Source organism: Emys orbicularis, chromosome 5 (assembly GCF_028017835.1).
Source record: "Emys orbicularis isolate rEmyOrb1 chromosome 5, rEmyOrb1.hap1, whole genome shotgun sequence".
In the NCBI taxonomy this organism is placed as follows: Eukaryota; Metazoa; Chordata; order Testudines; family Emydidae; genus Emys; species Emys orbicularis.
The window spans coordinates 120,618,972-120,638,509 of record NC_088687.1 but is presented as its reverse complement, the minus strand read 5'-3'; the positions used below and the strand labels follow the sequence as shown (position 1 = coordinate 120,638,509).

The following is a 19,538-nucleotide window of genomic DNA, read 5'->3' as shown; positions in this document are numbered from 1 at the left end:
TGTTCCCTTGTGCCATGTTCCCAGTCCCTTCAGGGTTACTTCTCAGTCTCTCTCTCTCCCCTTATGGCAAGAGAGCTCTGCTCTCCTCCTGGAGCTGGGTAATTCAGGCAGTTGTTACCTCTCTCCATAGGCCAGGAGTGCCCAGTTCTCCTGCATCAGGTTGTAATTTAGTCCAGTGCAGGACCTTAGCCAGCTTCTCCCTCCGCTGTCCCACGTAGTTCTCAGGCTCAGAGGGTTTGATAGCTGCCTTCTGCTGGTATTTTATGAGGGACTAGGCAGGATATATGCTAGTCCCCATCCCTGATTGTTTGGGTAAGAGGGGAGCCTTGCCATGCTCTCTCTGCAAGGCTCCTCAGATCCTTAAAGATACAGTGACAAGCATCACTCACTCCCAAGACAGCTTCCTCTCTCTCCATATCCTTGTTCCATCCTTATATTGAACCTCTTATATCCATAAACGGCCATGCCACATGTTGGGGGCTGGACTGACAACTAGGCACTAGTACCTTTAAGGGGCAGACTACCCTGTCACAGTGAGATTTTATGGTTGGAAAGAGGTAGGGGTAGGACTACAAAACAAAACATTTTTTTTCAATTCCAGTCAATTAAAAAGGAGTCTCTGGTCTATTTATACTGGATCCTAATGGGCAACTGAGTCAAATACTCACTAGTAGTGTTGTCTAATACGGTAATTAGAACAAGGGCCTGGGAATCAGGATTCCAAGGTTCTGTTCCTTGTTTGCTACTGATCTGAGCAGAGAGGTGTTACTTTGGGCAAGTCACTTGACTCCTATAAATCTGTTTACCGATGTGTTAATTGAGTATGATACTTGCATATTTTTGTTTTTGTTGTTACATTACAAGTTAATGTTTGTGAATACTCTGAGAACCTTACATTAAAGACACTATATACAAACACCAAGTGCTAAAGACTGTATTTGTCTTCGGTAATCATGCAACCCCTGAATTAACTCCTACATAGATTTAAGTGGGGAGAAACACGGCTTATTCTTTGAAAGGAAAATTAATATCAAACACATTAGGTACCGAAGCAATATTTGCTTGTCCAATTGCAAATACCTTAAGAATGCCAAAATTGTGGCATATAATTTGGTGATGAAGATGAAATGGATATTTAAAAAATGGAAGTCAATTTGCCAACTAATTCACTGCCAAGAGTAAGTGCTGCTGTTCCTGCTTTCTGTGAATAACTTGGTGTTCTATAGGTGATCAGGAAGAAAATCAGATTTAGTTTCTATAACTAATCAGTATGCAAACGAATCTACAATTTCCTATTTATTTGGAATTGGAGTTCTTTGTATGGTATTGATACACCCCTGGAATATCTGATTTAAATAAACAAACACTTTACCTGGAGACATGCTTGGGAATATAACTGGAGTTAAAGTAGTTTAGTATTTTTGGATCTGATTTTCAGTGGCATTCAATTTTCCATAGCATATGCAATCTTATAATATATTACTATTATAATTACAGAATTGTTTCTGTAAATAATAACTAATGGTGACTTATTTTCTGACTCCATTAAGGCAAGAGGTTTAATGGAACTTTTAGTTAATATTGTACAATTTCCAGTTCTATTTACAACATGAATTAAATGTAATGACTCCTATTGAAGTCAGTGGCAAACTCCCACTGGCTTTAGTTGACACAAGATCAGGCCCAATGTCAGTTGTGAATGCTCAGCCTCTCTCAGGATCAGGTCCTAAATAAGAAGTGATTCATATTTTTGTTAATATCTGCTCTTTAACATGACAAGAAGGAAATGAATTTCTGGAAAATGGGGTTGAGTGGGTGCATATTTAGATAATGAGGTGTTGTGTGGGGGAAAAGTTACATATGTGCAACTTTTACTTTTCAGGTCTTTGTTTTCCTCCTCTATAAAAGCATAGTATACTGTAACTTACTGGGTATGCTAGAGAAAAGTACTGTACATTTTTATGTAATTGTAATTGCTTGAAGTAACACACATTTGTTTTATAATCCATGATATGCATTTTGTTTGATGTCTCATTCTGTCAAACAGTGCTGCAGTCTAATAGGTCTGTTTCTTCTTCTCTGTTTCTTTCAGGATATGAAAGAAATCAGCCATGATGGAAAAGTGTTACATGCAGGACTGTGTTGAGGACTACTTGAATTGTTAATGTCTAGCACAGAAGGCTGCTTGGCTATTGGTTCAGCGTGGCGTGAGGGATTTTTATTGTAAACTTTAAAAATAACGATGTCCAAGAAAAGCCGTGCCAAGGGAGAGAGGTCCGACATGGAGATAGAAGCAGTTCAGGCTGCTAATGAGGAACTACGGATTAAACTGACCAACATCCAGATAGAATTCCAGCAAGAAAAAAGCAAGGTATGTGTTTGCATGCTCTAAGAATGCTTCGAAGTGGTATGTTCGGTTCTGAACCAGCAGACAATTTGACACCAGTGTCTCTCAAAAATAATGTACTTTCAAAATGAGTTGATATTGGCTTGGATCTGCGCATTGTCCTATCGACTGAACTCTGGCTGAGGGACCGTAGCCAGAATGAAATGAATAAAGAGAAAAGTATTAAACAGTGAGGTGTGTAGTGAAATGTAATTGTACGAGGTCCAGTCTTATTTAAAATCTTCATTGATAACCTGCAAGAGGGAGTAAATGTCTGTCTGTTAAATTTGCAGTGTTGCTAAATCGAGAGGTATTAACAAAATGTGACTAAAGGAAATAAAGTGAATGATCAGGAGGTTTGTATCAGAGCTTAGTATTTGAAACTCTGAAAGGAATTGAAGGGGAAGTTGAACTCCTAAGTCACATTCAAAGCATTACACTTAAGTGCATATGCAGAATGCAGACTGACTGAGGAAATTGTTGATGCAGTCCTGATTTGACCCCATTAGGTTGCATGTGTTATTGGCTATTTGCATTTGGAACAGCGGTCTAAATGTTACTCTTCACACTGTAATTGCTCCAGATATGTGAATAATCAGTGGCATACCCAAGAGATTTTGTTCATTCATCAATTATATATATTTAAACAGCTGTTAGCATGTATAATTTTATTTCCTTGCAGCATCTCAGAGGTGGATGGACCAGTAGGCTTATTATTAATTCATTGAGGACCATCAGTTCACTTGACTCCCTACAAAACACACTGAATTTTATAGACTGCCAGATCCACTCTAGGTATTTTTTCTGCAGTTAAAGGTAGTCTCAGAAGTGTTATATGTAACCCATAGCATGAATAAATATGTGTGAGATCGTGTAAAGAAGAAATTCTGATCTCTATGCTAAATTTTTCACATAGCTGAGTAAAAGATTTCACATACATCCCTTTGCATGCGGATTCAGAGACCTGTAATCAGAGCAAACATTTTATCACTACCCACTAACACTTCCAGGTGGCTCCTGTTGTCTTTTTCCATCGTTATTTTTAAGGTAGGTTTTGAAGCAGAAGCAAAAAATTCTCTCTGCCATTTACAATATATAAAAATGGTCTCAAATGTAACATTTTTTTTCTGCTTGGTCTTTTATCTGAAGACTGTTCTCCACTGGAATGGGAGAATCTTCATAAGATCTTTGGAGTTGATATTCTGCATTAGGCTATCAGCTGATCTCCAGCTCTACTTCCTCTTCTGTGCCCTCTCTAACTTTCTGAGAGGGTAATGATGCTGGATCTTAGGCTTTGTCTACACTACACAGCTTTTAGCGACACGGCTGTGTCCCTAAAAGTCAGGCAGTGTAAACGCTGTTTGTCGGCACTTTTGCTGACAAAATACTTCCACCCCCTACGAGTGGGGTTCGCGTTGTCAACAGGAGAGCGCTCCTGCCAACAACGAGCCATTTACACTGCCACTTGCCGTGGCAAAACATTTGTCTTTCGGGGGGTGGGGGGCAGTGCTTTTTTGAGCACCTGTGAACGACAAAAGTTTTGTCGTTCAATTGGCAGCGTAGACAAAGCCTTAGACAGTCTTCTTATTTTATATAATTAATTTAAATAAAATGTTGCAGATGAAAATCAGATTTTTTTTTCTTTCGAACAAACTCTTACTCAGTTGCCATAATAAATTCAGTATGGAGCTGGTGGAAAATCTGAATTTCCGTCCCCTAGGAAATTATGACGTTTGTTTTTCATCACAAATTGGGACAAAATATTGAAATGTTAAAATATTTTGCAGAACAGAAGTTATGAAAAACCTAATTACAGAGAGTAATTTTTACTTCTCCTTCTTGCACATTCCTGCTTAGTTTACTTTTAAACTGTGGAGTTTGAGCTGCAGCCTGATTCCTTCTTAATGCTTCTCGTGGATTAGTCCGAAGAATTGGTGTGCGAACAGTGCAGCCAATGTTATTGTTGTTCCCCTCTGCCTCCCCTTCCGCCACAGATAAAATGAGTAAACTGTGATGCTGGGGGTGGTGCAAAGCTTTCTGGGCGGCTTAGAACAACAGGCCAGGAAGCTTGCCAGCCATTCAGGCCCTGTAAACCCAGGGAGAGACTGACAATTGTGCTGTAGCGCTGCTATCCTTTTATAGTTACCTCAGTGCTGCTATGTTTTAAAAGACAATTCTCAGTTTAAATTTCACCATTCTATCAAATTAATCTGAAAAAATATCTATATTTTAAAATTTCTCAGCTATTTTGCTTCATTTTCTTTCTTAAAGTAGCTCATGTATACAGGCAATGCCAGTGCCCTGATAGTGTGACTGCTGCATTATTCTGCCATTAGAGACCATCTGCTTTGGAAGTTACCTTAAACTTCTATTCTCCCAGCTGGAGAGTTGCCATCCATGGTTGCCATGGTGGAAACTCTGTATTTATGAAAGGCAGTATCAGGGATATGTGAATGAAAGAAGCCAGACTGCATTGTCCTAAAATCCAGCACTTCTTTAATGCAGCCAGAGCAATTGCACAGCAATACCTGTATCCCCGACAATCCGGGTGACACCATCCACACTTCATGTCCCCTACTCTCCCTCAAACCACACACCCCTGCCATCCAAGTAGTGAGGGAGGAGATGCTACATAATCAGTGTGTCTAATGGAGGAGTAAAAGGGTAGATGTGAGTAACAGTAAATCTGAAAGGATTAGGCCATACTAGTTGTTTCTTGTTGTCAGAGTATAGGGATAGGGACGGAGGCAGAAGATTAAATCCTGGTTCTACTAATGTTAATGGGACTAGGATTTCACCTAGAGAGAAGTGGGTTTGATTGATGGAATGACCTGGTGTGCTATGTCACCGAGTCCTCTGTACTATCGGATCAAGTACAAGGTTGTGCTGTGTCTGAGCTGGACAAGGATACTGCAGGAAATTTGGCAGCATTTTGGTAGCATATGTAAAGTAATGGAGAGTTCTCTATCAAAAGATACCTATCTATCTCATAGAACTGGAAGGGACCCTGAAGGGTCATCGAGTCCAGCCCCCTGCCTTCACTAGCAGGACCAATTTTGCCCCCGATCCTTAAGTGGCCCCCTCAAGGATTGAACTCACAACCCTGGGTTTAGCAGGCCAACACTCAAACCACTGAGCTATCCCTCCCCCCTCATTTGGATACAGTTGAGCCCTGGGGGATTCATTCTTTTTATGGAGTAACTCAAACTGAATAATGAAAAAAAACTAACTGAAATTAAAGATAAAAATAAACAATTTCAGGAGGCAAGAAGCACTGTTCCTAGAGAACCTAAATGAATGAAATGGCTTTATTGGCACAGAGGTGAATGGAAAAGTATTGAGGCTGCTCAAGAAACAATTCAGTGGCATCTGGAACTTGTATAATGTTAGCTAAGGAAACAATCTTTTGAGGTTAATTAACTTAATTTAAATCCCTTAAATTTAACTTAATTTAAATCCCTTAAATATGCTGTCTTTCTATTTAGGGATATACATGTATACATATGTTATATTAATGATTTATCAGAGGAAAAGCCTTCTAAATTTACCCGGGACATAATCATCTCCTAACATCATTAGATAACAAGTTAGAAATGTTCTTAGCTGCTTGTATAATCATTAAGAGGATATATTTCAGTCCCAGATTACATGATGAATTGTGACACTTTTAAAAATTAACTTTAGCATATTTCAATACACTAAAAAACTATGGCTGTTGTGAAACCAAATCTTACCCGAGCCATCACAAACCAGAGTATGTCTCCCCAATGGGCTGTATTTGTTGTTGAACAACTTAAATTGTTGGCTCCTGCAAATTCACGTGTGTGTGTGTGTGTGTGTGTGTGTGTTTGTGTGTGTGTGTGTGCGTGATGATATCTAAAATGAAAGGCAAAGCAGAGAAGAGTGTAGTTCAAGTATGTGTCAGTGTAGATCTGGCCGTAGATGCACATGCGCCTTGTGTGAGAGATTGGATTTTTTTTTGAATAGCAGTGTCCATCATGGTCTCACACGTTCCCTGTGCCTCCTGATGCTCCCTTACAAAGGCATAAAAGAAAGGGTGACCGCCTGTGGCAGCAGGATGGAACCTAGCAAGTCTCTGACCCATTAGTTCTTAGTTTTTGGCTAAACCTTATACAAATCCTCTAAAAACCTTCATAGCTCATCTGATTTATCTTGACTTATGACTGCTGTGATCATATCTACTTGTCTGGATCAAGGATTGATGGTTAGACCTGCCCCCTTGATATGGCAGACTCTAAGTCTGTGGGCTTCAAGCTCTGTCCATCCTGCGATGAGTTAATCCCCTTAAAATCTGGGCACAGTTAGGTGCCTCTTCTGCTTAGGAGAATCACTTATACTGAGCAAATGTTTGGTGTGCCTGTCATTCTCCACTAGGATAAGAACATAAGAATGGTCATACTGGGTTAGACCAAAGGTCCATCCAACCCAGTATCCTGTCTACTTTGGGTAAGTTATTCCATGATTGTCTGTTGGGTTTTCTTGAAGTATCTGAACCTGACAGGTGGTTAGAGGCAGGATATATTGAAAAAGATGGATATTCTGATTTGCTAGTTGTATGTTTGTGTCTTGTAAACCTACATTCTCAATCCCTAGTAAAATAATGGGGGGGGGGGGAGGAAGGGGGGAACAAGAGAGTACTTGTAAGCATCTGAAGGGAAACAAAATATGAAAAATAAGCAGCAGAAAATTACAAAGAATAAATAAGGCCAGCCTCATTTTGATTATAATGTAAAATTAGTAAATGAAGGGAATACTGTAGATTTGATCATTTGATTTCTGGAACAGTAACACATGATTCAGTAGAGAGGGGGAGAAGGTATATGATCCAAGGATTGACAGACTTCTTTATTGTTAGGAAGAGCGTGTAATAAAGCACATTAATTAAACTCACAGATGGCACCAAGTTGGGAGGTGGTATGGATAGAGATGCAACACAATGGGACCGAAAACCGTTACAAATATTGCTAGGGATAACAATATAAAATTCAAGCCACTACATCTGGGGGAAGATATTAACACTCCCACACATTCAGTGGGAGGGAGATAATGAGAAGGTCATAATACCAAAAGAGACCTTGAGGTGATGGAGAACAGGAAATTAGATGATATTGCAGTGCAGTATGATATAATTTCTAATAATATTCTAGCCCAAAGGTGAGCTAGGTTCCTCACAATAAATACCCCCATGTGAGATTGTGTACCAGTTCTTAAAATCTGTAGTAAGAAGCCCAACTGCAAGGGCTTAGTAAGAGTCTAGGAAGAAGCTTCACAGTGAAGCAGAGAGAGACAGGCAAGTGGCTTTGAGAATAAGAGGTCCCATTTTCCTTAATTTAATAAAAGTCCCTTCTTCAGTTTTGAGCATAAAGCAACTTGTTCCGTGATTCTTTGACATTGTCACACGACTCTCCTTAAAATTTTACAATCCAAAAAGACACCAGGAAGGAGAGTGATAAAGAATGGGAGAGAATAGGAAGAGGAGGAAAGGGAAGTTTTGGGTTGGCATGTGTACATCTTGTTGGGGGTGCTGCAGAGAAGTGAGCAGTGAAGTTGGGTCTGATGAGGAAAGGAGTACAGAGGAGGGTTGATGTGGTGGGAAAAGGATGGTGATAAAGGTCATATAGATAAAAGTGGGTGGCAGGGTGAGGCAAGGCTGACAGGTAAACATGATTGGTGGAAACAAGGTAGTTGTAATTGGAGGTATCTGATGGTGGGATGGAAAGTACGGGTTCTGACATCAGGAGGACTGAGGTGGTGGCAGTGTAGCTGTAAACCTATGGACTGTCTGTTGCTTCTGCCACTTTTAGCCTCAGGTTTGGAATAGAAGCATGGAGAAGGAGGTGGCTGGTAGAGACTACAGGTTGGGAGGCCACTGAACTTGGTGTCTGGTTAATAGTGGAGAGGCCATGGGAGGCTGGGCAGGCTGCGTCCATTACAGAAAAGTCCTATAGGATTTAATAGAACATTTTCTGTAGGATTTGTGTATAAAAATTAAATGCTATAGGATGGCTAATGTTTTATTTCTGATATTCTATATGGGATCATATACCATGCTCATTATTACTGTAGTATCTGAGTGCCTTCCAGGAGAACATTAAGCAGCGTGACTAAGTTCTGTGATGTGTGGTCTATCATCCTCTACCCAGGGAGAGACGTGTGCAGTGGAGTGTTTTGTTCTGGAATTTTAAAAATATGTAATATAATATTTATGTATGTATGCATGGGGCTATATGGTTATGTTAAAGAAGGCAAGGTCAAAGAAATGTGCCTTGCACTTGGAGTGGAAGGTGGTGAAATTTGTGATGGTCCCTAGTTTCTGAGGGAGTGCACCCCAAAAAGCTGTCTCCTATACAGACAAGATTTACCCTTACTATAGCAAGTTCCATTTTGCCAGAGGAGCAAAGTTGTCCGCCTCGGTCTTCATCTTGGCCATTGAGCTCCTTGAAGATAAGGACTGAGACCTTGAACTTGGTTCAGTATCCTATGGGAAGCCTGTGCAAGGAGCGGAGATAGGTTTGATATGTTTGTGGTACCCAGTGATGCTGAGGAGATGTGCTCAGTGTTCTCTACCAGCTGATCCCTCGGGCCTGAGTGCTACATGCCCAACAATACTCCATTGCCGTTAGGCAGCCAAGAGACGACAAAGGTGTGAATAACTGAGGCCAGGCCATTTTTTGCCAGGGGATGAGGTCTCCTAGACAACCAGAGATGGTAGAAAGTGTTACTGGCAGATTGTAGTATGTGAGCACTCAACATCGGCAAGGAATCCAGAAGCACTCCTAAACTATGGACTGAATTGACCAATTGTGGGTGTGTAGCTTCAGCTAAAGGAGACTGCTCCATGTCTGTAAACCCTTCAGAATGCTTTCCTCTGCTCTCTGTCTTGCTTGGGTTGCAGGAATATAACATTTTAAAAAATTAAATCCCATAGGATGGTTCAAAATCTTACAGAAAGGGTATCATTTTCTATTAAATGTAGAGGATTTTTAGAGTGATTTTTATAGAAACTGCTACATTTCTGTAGAAGCCTATTGGATTAAGTCCTAATAAATTCCATAGAGGGTTTGCTGGCTCAGTGGCTCCTGATGTCCCTTCTGGTCTTTGTAGCTCAGTGCATTTTAGCACCGGAACATCATAATCCTCTTCTAGATGATGGATAATTGATCACATCTCTTGGTAATCTGTTCCAATGGTTAATCACCCTCATTTGCAAAATTTGCATCCTATTTCCAATTTGAACTTCCTGACTCAGGGGTTTTTGCTTCCAGCTATAATGCCATAGCAGTATGGTATTCTATTTTAAAGTGCGTCCTGCAGTTCTTGACAATGTATGCTATATGTCATCCAGTGTCCCAAGGCTGAGCTGAGTAATTCCCCATATAGAGACAGAAGGGGAGAGCTTTTAGATTCCATAGGGGTACCTCTTTCTACTTTGCTCCCCTATGTGGTAGGGTTTTTGAGTGTCCTTCACTCTGGCTTGGGTTACTTGGCACTTGGTCTTCATCCTTGTGCCACATACCACCACGATCGAGATGCTACAATCACTCCAAAGCAACGTCCTTGATGAATCTCTGCTTTCTCATTCTCCATGGATTCCAGACATGGGAGGCCATTTTGCAGACAGTGTGTGATTGATTCTCTTCCAAGAGCAATTCCTTTCAGCATAAAGCCAACTCCTTTGGAAAAGATCAAACAAAACAGCTTCTTTGATTGGACTGGAACAGCTACAGTTTCAGTGTGATCAATTTGGATGTAAAACAGCATTTCATCAACGGCTTTCTTGGTGGCCTAGCGACAGCTTATTAGAGTTCAGATCCTCAGCTTAATGCCTCAAGCTGGCATTGGCAAGGTCGCTGGTAGGTAGGCACTGAAAACAATGTCTGCTAGCCAGCAACAGGGTAGAAGTGATGGACCCCAAATGAAGCATTATTGCAATACTGGACCTTTTGAAGGTGGTTACTGGGGAAGGACAAAGGTGAGAAAAAGGGGCAATTTTCTATTAAATGTATAGGTGTTTTAGAGTGATTTTTATAGAAACTCTTACATTTCTGTAGAAGCCTATTGGTTTAAGTCCTGTTAAATTCCATTGGGGGGGGGGAGGGGCAAGCTTGCAAACCTCCCTTGCCTAGGGAGGTTGTGGAATCTCCATCTCTGGAGATATTTAAGAGTAGGTTAGATAAATGTCTATCAGGGATGGTCTAGACAGTATTTGGTCCTGCCATGCGGGCAGGGGACTGGACTCGATGACCTCTCGAGGTCCCTTCCAGTCCTAGAATCTATGAATCTATGAATCTATGAATAAAACCTACAATATATTGAATTCCAGAAGAACTGCACTGCAGTTTGGCTTTGACTGTCCAATAGCACACAGTTAATTTCAGAATGTTTTCACATTTAATTCAGTAGGAAATGAGTGGGCTCAGCACCTTGCAGGATAGAGCCCTTTGAAACTATGAACAACAGTAAAATAAAATTTCAAGTGAGATAACAATAGTACATGTCACATTAATAGAACAGAAGGAGTGTTATTCATTGTGGATATCTTTAGTTAGAAACACTAAGATCCGATCCTGCCAGGTGCTAAGCATCCTTTCATTGCCTCTGAAGTCATTGGGAGTTGATGATTCACAATAGCTTACAGGAGATGCTCATCAGTTTGCAAGGTCAGGCCCAAGATGCAGTGTTTAGATAGGGCCCAATTCCACTCCCATTAAACTCACTGAAAAATTTGTTATTGATTTTAGAGGAAGCAGGATTGAGTTTTTACTGGTTTGATTTGGGGGGTCAGAGGAGAGAGATGTTGAAAAAAGAGAGATGATAATTCATCCCTGTTCTGGTGTTGTCATTGTAATGTTGTTAATTATAAATCGGCAACATAGTCAAAAACTACTCATTTCAGAGCATTTCACATACTTTAATGTATTAAGCTTTTCAGGATGGTTATTTCCAATAAATGTTCCTTTATTTCAGAGAACCCATGATTTAGTCATTAGTGGGGTATTTGATATTTCCTGTCCTGTTACATACAGTTAGAGGTTTATTAATTAAGTTCATGTAAGAAATCAAGTTAAGGCTCTGGGTGCATGTTAAAAGATAAGAGTATATTTTACTTATTCTCTAAGTTTTGGCTTTAAGGTTTAGGGCATGTCTACACTACAGCCCTAAGTTGACCTATTTTAAGTCCACCCTACCCTCCTTCTGTCGATGGTGAATGTCCTGACCAGGAGTGCTTCCACCGACTGATGAGGGGCAGGGAGGGGCGCGGAGCCAGGGCTTTCAGTTCTGCGCACCTCCACAGGCTCTCAGCTAGGAACAGGGGGCAGCCACCTTAGCTTCTCAGCTTTCTCAGCAGGGAGCTTCTGGGCAGCAGCCCAGCTGGGAGTGGGGAGCCAAGGCAGTTAGGTTCTAGGATGGCGCTGTGAAATTGACAGGACGTGAAATTGACAAGACAGTCAACAGCGATGTAAGTAGCATAAATAAAACAGATGCTGCATTGCCCTACCTACACCGACAGAAGCGCTACACCTCTCATGGAGGTGGAGTTATTGTATCAGTGTAGTATAGCACTTAGATTGGTCGGACGAGGCTGTAGTGTGAACATTGACATAATTAGGTCAACATAAGCTGCCTTACGTTGACCTAACTGTATAGTGTAGACCAGGGGTCGGCAACGTTCGGCACGCAGCTCGCCAGGGTAAGCACCCTAGCGGGCCGGACCAGTTTATTTACCTGCTGACGTGGCAGGTTTGGCCGATCGCGGCCCCCACTGGCCGCGGTTCGCCGTCCCGGGCCAATGGGGGCGGTGGGAAGCCGCGGCCAGCACATCCCTCGGCCCGCACCGCTTCCCGCCGCCCCCATTGGCCCGGGACGGCGAACCGCGGCGAGTGGGGGCCGCGATCGGCCGAACCTGCCGCGTCAGCAGGTAAATAAACTGGCCCGGCCCGCTAGGGTGCTTACCCTGGCGAGCCGCGTGCCGAACGTTGCCGACCCCTGGTGTAGACCATGATAATATTGATAATTTTTAAGTATTTTTCTATTTTTATCAACTTAAATTTTCACAATTCCACAAAAGTATGGGTTTTAAGCATCTTTTTATTTTTACCAATTTAAAATTTCACAGTTGCAGAAAATTTGGAGGGGGGGGGGCATCGGACAGTAATTATTTAACAATGTTGAGATTAAAAAATTGAGACTTTATAACCATTAAAACACAAATTGTCAACATCACATTGTCAAAATATACAAAGTAAACATCCTTAAATCAAACTCTAATAGTTCTGAAGCAGCATTTTTCTTAATATGCTTATCTGTAAAGTTTGGTTGTTATTGATGGAAATATTTGTGTGTTGTGTGTGTGTGTACGTACAGTGAAATCGACATTTACTAACCTTTATCAATAAAAATCGAATCCTTTCAAATCTACTCATGCTATAAACTTTTCCATATGAAAAAATGTTGGAAGCTTATTGATCAGACTGCCGGTAGCTGGATCAATGCAAAGATAACCTGGAGCATAGAGATAAGCTTTGTCCCCCATCTGCAGGGAAGACTGACATGTCTCTGAGATCCCAGCACAAGTTATCAAATTGCAGTCCATCTGTATCTGAAAATATGACTAATCACATTAGAATGGGTGAAATTACAATATTACAAAATAAATAGTTTTATTCATTATTTTTTTGAAGCTGATGAATATTTAAAAGTATCAGTTTCTTTAGTATAATTTAGCTAGCATTGCTTCTAAAGTAATTATGGAAAGGTACAAGCTTTTCTTCATCGTGTGTGATTTTAGTCCTGCTGTGTAGTCTGTCATATAACCGAATGTTCATTAATCTGGTTTGGAAATGCATTGTGTGAACCATAGCCTCTAAACCGCTGTCGACTTTCATGATGATTGTGTCAAGTGTGGTCAGTACAAAGCCGGTATGTTTACCGCTCTATTCACTCCCTGGTTTTAGTAGAAAGTATTGCTTCAAAAGTCCGTGTTTGTTTATGGTGTATTAAAACAATGTTAAAATTACATATTTATCACCTTGAATTCTCAGGGGTTTTCTTGGTCCTGCTTCCAGGCTAGGGGGCTCTGAGGGAAGTGTGTGATCTAGGTATTTCAGCAGTCAGTGTGCAAAGATCCAGTTTAGAGCAAGATGGGGTGAGTTGTGCCTCTCAGCCTTAGTGAGCAGTCTGTTTTCTCTCTTTCTGGTTCTTATGTGTTAAAGTTCTGGATTTGAAGAACTAAAGTAATGTTATGTTGCAGCCTTCCTGAGAATTTTAAGTTTTTAGTTAACTTCTCTGTTTGTAGGCCTTGAACATGACATAATTATTAATTGAATTCTAAGTTGGTAGTCCAAAAAGTTGTCCTAAAGTGATCTTGTTTATCCAGGATGGCTGTTGCTGTTACTGTGAGAGCTCTGCTATTGTTTGAGTGATTCACATCTTCAGTTTATAGTACATGGGTCCATGCATACATGGAACTGTCTCTTGAAATAAAAAACAATTTGCCCATGAGACTTAGGCCACTAAATCCAAAAGGCATTTTTGAAAATGGGACGTAGGCTCCTAAGTAACTTCGGCTCTCCTTGCTGCTTCTGCTGGCTTCCTCTCTGCTCAGTCATTTGAGGGTAAATGCTGTTTGGAAACATGTATTTCAAGACTCATTTCTCAGTTGTTAATAAATTCTCTTGGAAGCCACCACACTCTGGACTACTTTAGGTTAAAAACTACCCTTTACCTACAATATATGTAGAATAAGACTTATTTTTAACTACTCTGTGTCTCGATAAATTGTTGCATCTGATTTATCCCTGGGACAGTGTTGGTTTTCTTTGTTTTGTTTTAACAAGATTCCATGAACTTTCTTTTTCCATCCCTAAAAAAATAGCTGTGATATATTTAAATCAGTGTGGGATTAGTCCCAGTTGTCAAATTTGGATGCCTAAATCAGTCTCTATTTCTACATTTGGACATTTAGATTAGTGGATAGGTGAACGAATACCCAATCTGAGGTCTAAGGTTTATTTTAAGCCCACATGCAGAACTAGGTGGCCTTACATAAGCCTGGAAGTTTGAAAACTGGACTTGGAAATAAATATCATCCCTATCAGCTACAGAAGATGCAATTACATATGGATAAAACGTAATTGGGGTAGACCAAGATATGTGATCTATTTCCAATAATGAGATGTATAATTCTGGGGCAATATTCTTTTCTCTTTGCATCTATTAGGCAGGTTCTTGGTGTAAGATGATAGTGTTGGTGCAGTAAAATCCTGCTCTAACATACCTGGTTTAGAACGTTATTACATGCCTAGCTTTGGATACTGCAGTCATGATCAGTGTTTATTCCATTAATAGTGGTTTTACTCACTTTCAGTGTTAGATTTTCTTTCCCCTGCTGTGCAATAACCTCATTCTAGCAGAAGCACCATGTGGTATGCATGTTTATAGTGTCATTCAAGAGCACAGGTCTTTGAATTCTCTGCAGCTCCGTAACTTTGCATTAGATTACAGAATCATATGCCATGACTATGTTGTGGCATTCATTGTGATGGAGATAGCAGGAGTGTGTTACTGACAGTGATTATGTTGGAATATATTATACTGTGCCAAATATGCTTCTGTAGGGGAAGCAAATTTACCTCTGGACTTTTTTCTGAATTAGTGTATAATTCCACATAGAAAAAGCATCAATGTTCATGCAACCTGCTGAGTGTCATTATAATGAGGTTTCATCACAGTGTGCATTGATATAATAGGATATAATACTGCTTTTAACCCTTACAGTCCTTGGCCTACATTTTAAAAAGTGTCTAGTGCTTTTCGATGCCTCAATTTTTAGGTGCCCAATCTGAAACACCTTGAAGGGGCCCGGTGTTCAAAAAGCTGTGAGTACCAGGCATCTGAAAATCAGGCCTCTTTAAGGTGGGTGTCTCAAAATTAGTAAATGAAAACATAGGCCCTAGTCTTCAGCTTTTACCTCTGAACTCTTACCCTACTGACAGGAGGCTTTCCTCCTTCCTAGTTGCTGCTCCTTTCTTCATCCCTTGAAGGAGAGATTATTTCTCACCTCCCTAGCAGAAAGATGAGGAATGGTGGTCTTGTAGTTAAAGCAGTGGACCAAGACTCAGGAGTTCTGGGTTCAATTCCCTGCTCTGTCACAGACTTCCTATGTGAATTTAGGCAAGTCATTTAATCTCTCTGCGCCTCAGCTTCCCATCTATAAAATGAGCATAATATTTTAATGGTTTTGAAATTCTGAAACAATATGCACACCATAGAAAAAGCAAATAAGTTATCCACCACTCCATCGAGCACTGGAATGCTTCCTAACATTCCCCCACCACAAACAAAGAGGTTTCCTAATTCTCCATAATTACAGCACCACTCTCCCAGTCTGACGCATCTCCCTAAACTGGTTCCAATCCCAAGGGAGCAGTCAGGAACTGGCAGCTTGCGGTGATTGGGCCACATCAAGAAAATAGGCACTGGCAATAGATTTTGGTGGAGGGAGTCAGGAGAAAACAGGATTCACTTTTCCTGAGTCATATCTTGCCATGCCTTGTAACAGCAAGAAATGATCAGCCAGTAGAGTGCCCCCTAGTGGATTGCCAAAAAAACTGGAAATTCTCTAGTCTTTTTTACAGGTTAAAAGAAAATATGCCAGTTTCCTAAGGGTGAAAGTATATTAGATTTTGGCTGGAGAGAGGCCCAAGCTACAATGTTTGGATCCAGATGCAAACTTTCCCTAAGTTTGAGGTGCTCAGATCTAGGTTTTCCATTTTATAGCAAGAGCACCTGGGATGGTATATTCGGAAAGTCAGCATCATGAGCAGTCATGTTAAACTGAGTTTTATTTATTGTTATGTTCCAGGTGGGTAAACTGAGAGAGAGAATCCAGGAAGTCAAGCAAGAAAGAGAGCAGGAGCAGCACAAGCACACTGCCTACATCTCTGAACTGAAGGCTAAACTCCATGAGGAGAAAATGAAGGAACTCCAGGCTGTCAGGGAGCTGCTTATCCGGCAGCATGAGCAGGAAGTAGCTCGTATGGTAAAAATAAAAGACAGTGAAATTCAACGCTTGCAGTCTACGGTGAACGTGCTGCGGGATGGGGCAGCTGACAAAGTGAAAACTGCATTGCTAAATGAAGCCAGGGAAGAAGCTCGGAAAGCATTTGATTGTGAACGTATAAAGATGCAGCAGGAGATATTAGAGCTGAAGTCTGGTAAAAAGCAGCTTGAAGAAGCTTTGAACAATATTATGCAGGCAGATAAAATGAAGGCTGCTGATCTGCGCACGGCTTATCAGTCCCATCAAGATGAGGTTAATAGAATAAAGCGTGAATGTGAGAGGGATATCCGCAGACTGGTAAGCTTAATTAAACAATAAATATATTTCAGTTTACAGCAGCTATTAGAACATTATTGTGCTGCCCATGAAAGATATTAGAGTCCGGTTTGAAGTGGCAGATTTAATCGTTTGTTGTTTGGATAATAAACACCCTATTCCCTCTTCTTTCTTTTCCTGCAGCACAGAGGAGTATTGGCTCCACCCCAATTCACTAACCACACCCCTGTCTACAGCATTACATCCTGTCACATAAAGAGAGTGGAAATACCAAACCCCTGCAGTGTGTTTCCGCTCAAGAGATCCAAGTTATTGGATAGCTTTCTCTTCCTCTTTGCCTGAAATTCCTTTCCTTACAAGACCTTCTCTATTGAAGGATTCAAGATGTGTTCACTCTGCAGAGCAGAGGTTCCTTTTCTGTGATGGACGTGCTAGCTACTTCAGATATAGCATACGTGCTGCAGCAGTCTGTCCTTGTGGGAACCACTCTGGCAGAGTGAAAAGAATAGTCCCTTCTGCTTCCAAAGTATTGCCCATATCACTCACTTCTTGAAGTAACAAGGATTGTTGCCCCTTGTCTCTTGTTCTTGATACTCCTTTAAAGGGTAGAGGTGTTAGTGTGGGCCCAGGGTAACAGAGCTTTTCCTCCGTCATAAAGTTCACCATAGGCAGTGGCCTTCCCCTTATGAACAAAACAGAAGTAAAGTAATGTATCCAATCGTACTGATCCAAACCACTACATTTTACACTAGTGATACTGCAACGTTTGGGCAAATTACGACACAAAGTAGACTTACAGTAATATATAATGAAAAGGCCGTTCTATTTGGCATCATGATATTTTCCATGTATGGAGTGTTGAGATTTGGTTACTAAAATTAATTAACTTTCAGTATGATAATAAGAATGCAAATACCATGCAAGATAAATTATAAAAGAGGAATAGTCTCTCCTTTAATGTTAAGGAAATTCTTTATTTCATCTTGTGTCAAGACCAGAATTTGAATGGAGTACAAAACAAGGACAGGTTAGTCATTCTATGCACACACAGACATGCTCTCTCCCACTCCTTTAGATAAATGATGGCAATGACAAGCTACAGACAAATAACATTTTATGGTAGTAATTGCAGTCTAAGGCAATAAAGCTTATAATGCAGTTACTTTGTCCCTTAAGTAAATTGGTTATTGACAGGCTATTGGGCGCTACAACTTGCTAAGAATGCTGTAAAGATTGTCAGGCCTCAGACTTTAGTGAGCATAATTACCCTTTCATACTTCTTTCCCAGTCCCTAAAAATCTGGTAATCCTAAAAACAGTTCTACAAAGTACAGGAGTTGAAATCCAAATTATTCTAAGTGATCACATGGCATAGAACATGGAACTCTGCATACTCTGTCTCCATGAGAACACAAGGTTCTTGTTGATTTCTGTATCCTTGCTTGGGAGAAAGCAGATAAATAGTGCTAGGGGAGGGAGGACACAGCACATACTGCCTCAGAATAAAACAATTTTACATCTAACATCCTTGGCAGTGTCCTTTTTTTATTATTTGAAGATCAAGTTTTAAATAGGCAGAATAGTAATAGAACAGAAGCAAAGTCAGTGCTTCTGCAAGATTGTCTGAACAGTGAGGATCTGACAATGATTATAGAAATGGCAAAAGCCTGCAACATTACTCATATGTATCATTTGTAACATAACCAAAGTAAGCCCCACCCACAACTGATGGAGCCTCTTGGTCTTCTCTGAGTGAGAACTATAAGACACCCTTCCAGCCTCATGGTAGTTAAGATTCTGCAAACAGAATACCTAGTCCATCTTGCTCAGGTTGCCAACAACTGAAAACATCTTGTTATTGAATTACAATTAGGCCAGAATTTTTACTAGCACAAAATCAGTTGGATAAGCTCCATTCAAGTATACAAACAAGACAAAACAGAATTAGTGGCCTTTCTTAAATACTTGGCAGAGTCCCAACATATGAAATCGGTTAGTTCTTCTGAATGGGGTTAGTTCCATAGTCTTGCTTCAGTTTTTAGTTTAAATAGCAGCTCGTGGTTGGTGGTGAATTTTTTTTTTCTTTTCATTGTAATACTTCCTCCTAACTGTGGAGACACCCCAAATGCCTTTCCCTTTTTCCATTTGTCAAAAAAGAATGTTTGCCTGCTTTTCCAGTGAAGGTCATCAATCTGATTTGGGTGTGGGAGGATATTTCATTTATTTCCCTTTTTCTGCACAAGCATCAATAACGTCAGCACAAGTCTGAAAATGAGATTCAATTTGTTCACTGTCTGCTTTCATGTCTTGCTGTTTAGCAACAGTACAGAACACTGCACTCTAATAAGGCTCACCCTCTGCCTTAGAGCCAGGACTGGCCTGAGAGTAAAGGATCAAACTCAGGATTCAACAGGGCCGCTCAGAGTGGGGGGCAAGTGGGGCAATTTGCCTCAGGCCCCGGGAATATAATATTCTATAGTATTGCAACTTTTTTTTTATGGAAGGGGCCCCCAAAATTGCTTTGCCCCAGGCCCCCTGAATCCTCTGGGCGACCCTGGTATTCAAAATCCGACTGCCTTATAGTCATTTAAATATAACAAGGTTCTGGGCAAATACATGCTTTATCTTGATGAGGGTTTTCTCATGTATGGTAAAAAGCTAGTCTCTCCATAATTATTGCTGAGGCTCACTTCCAGTTTTCAAGACTGATTTTTGACACCCTCAAGTAATTTCAGTCCAAGCATTTGGCCTCCCTTGTTTGCAACCAGGAAAACTAATATGAAAGAAGATAAGA

At 40.6% G+C, this 19,538-nt stretch overlaps 1 protein-coding gene across 1 annotated transcript in view; it reads left to right on the top strand.

The window, feature by feature from the left end:
* The window catches only part of JAKMIP1 (janus kinase and microtubule interacting protein 1), a 260,911-nt gene that overhangs the window by 133,072 nt on the left and 108,301 nt on the right, over nucleotides 1–19,538 (top strand). Inside the window, exons 5-6 of the mRNA XM_065404580.1 lie at nucleotides 2,093–2,371; nucleotides 16,272–16,766. Of these exons, the coding sequence (XP_065260652.1) occupies nucleotides 2,243–2,371; nucleotides 16,272–16,766 (624 nt within the window). The 5' untranslated portion in view covers nucleotides 2,093–2,242. The remainder of the gene's footprint in view (nucleotides 1–2,092; nucleotides 2,372–16,271; nucleotides 16,767–19,538) is intronic.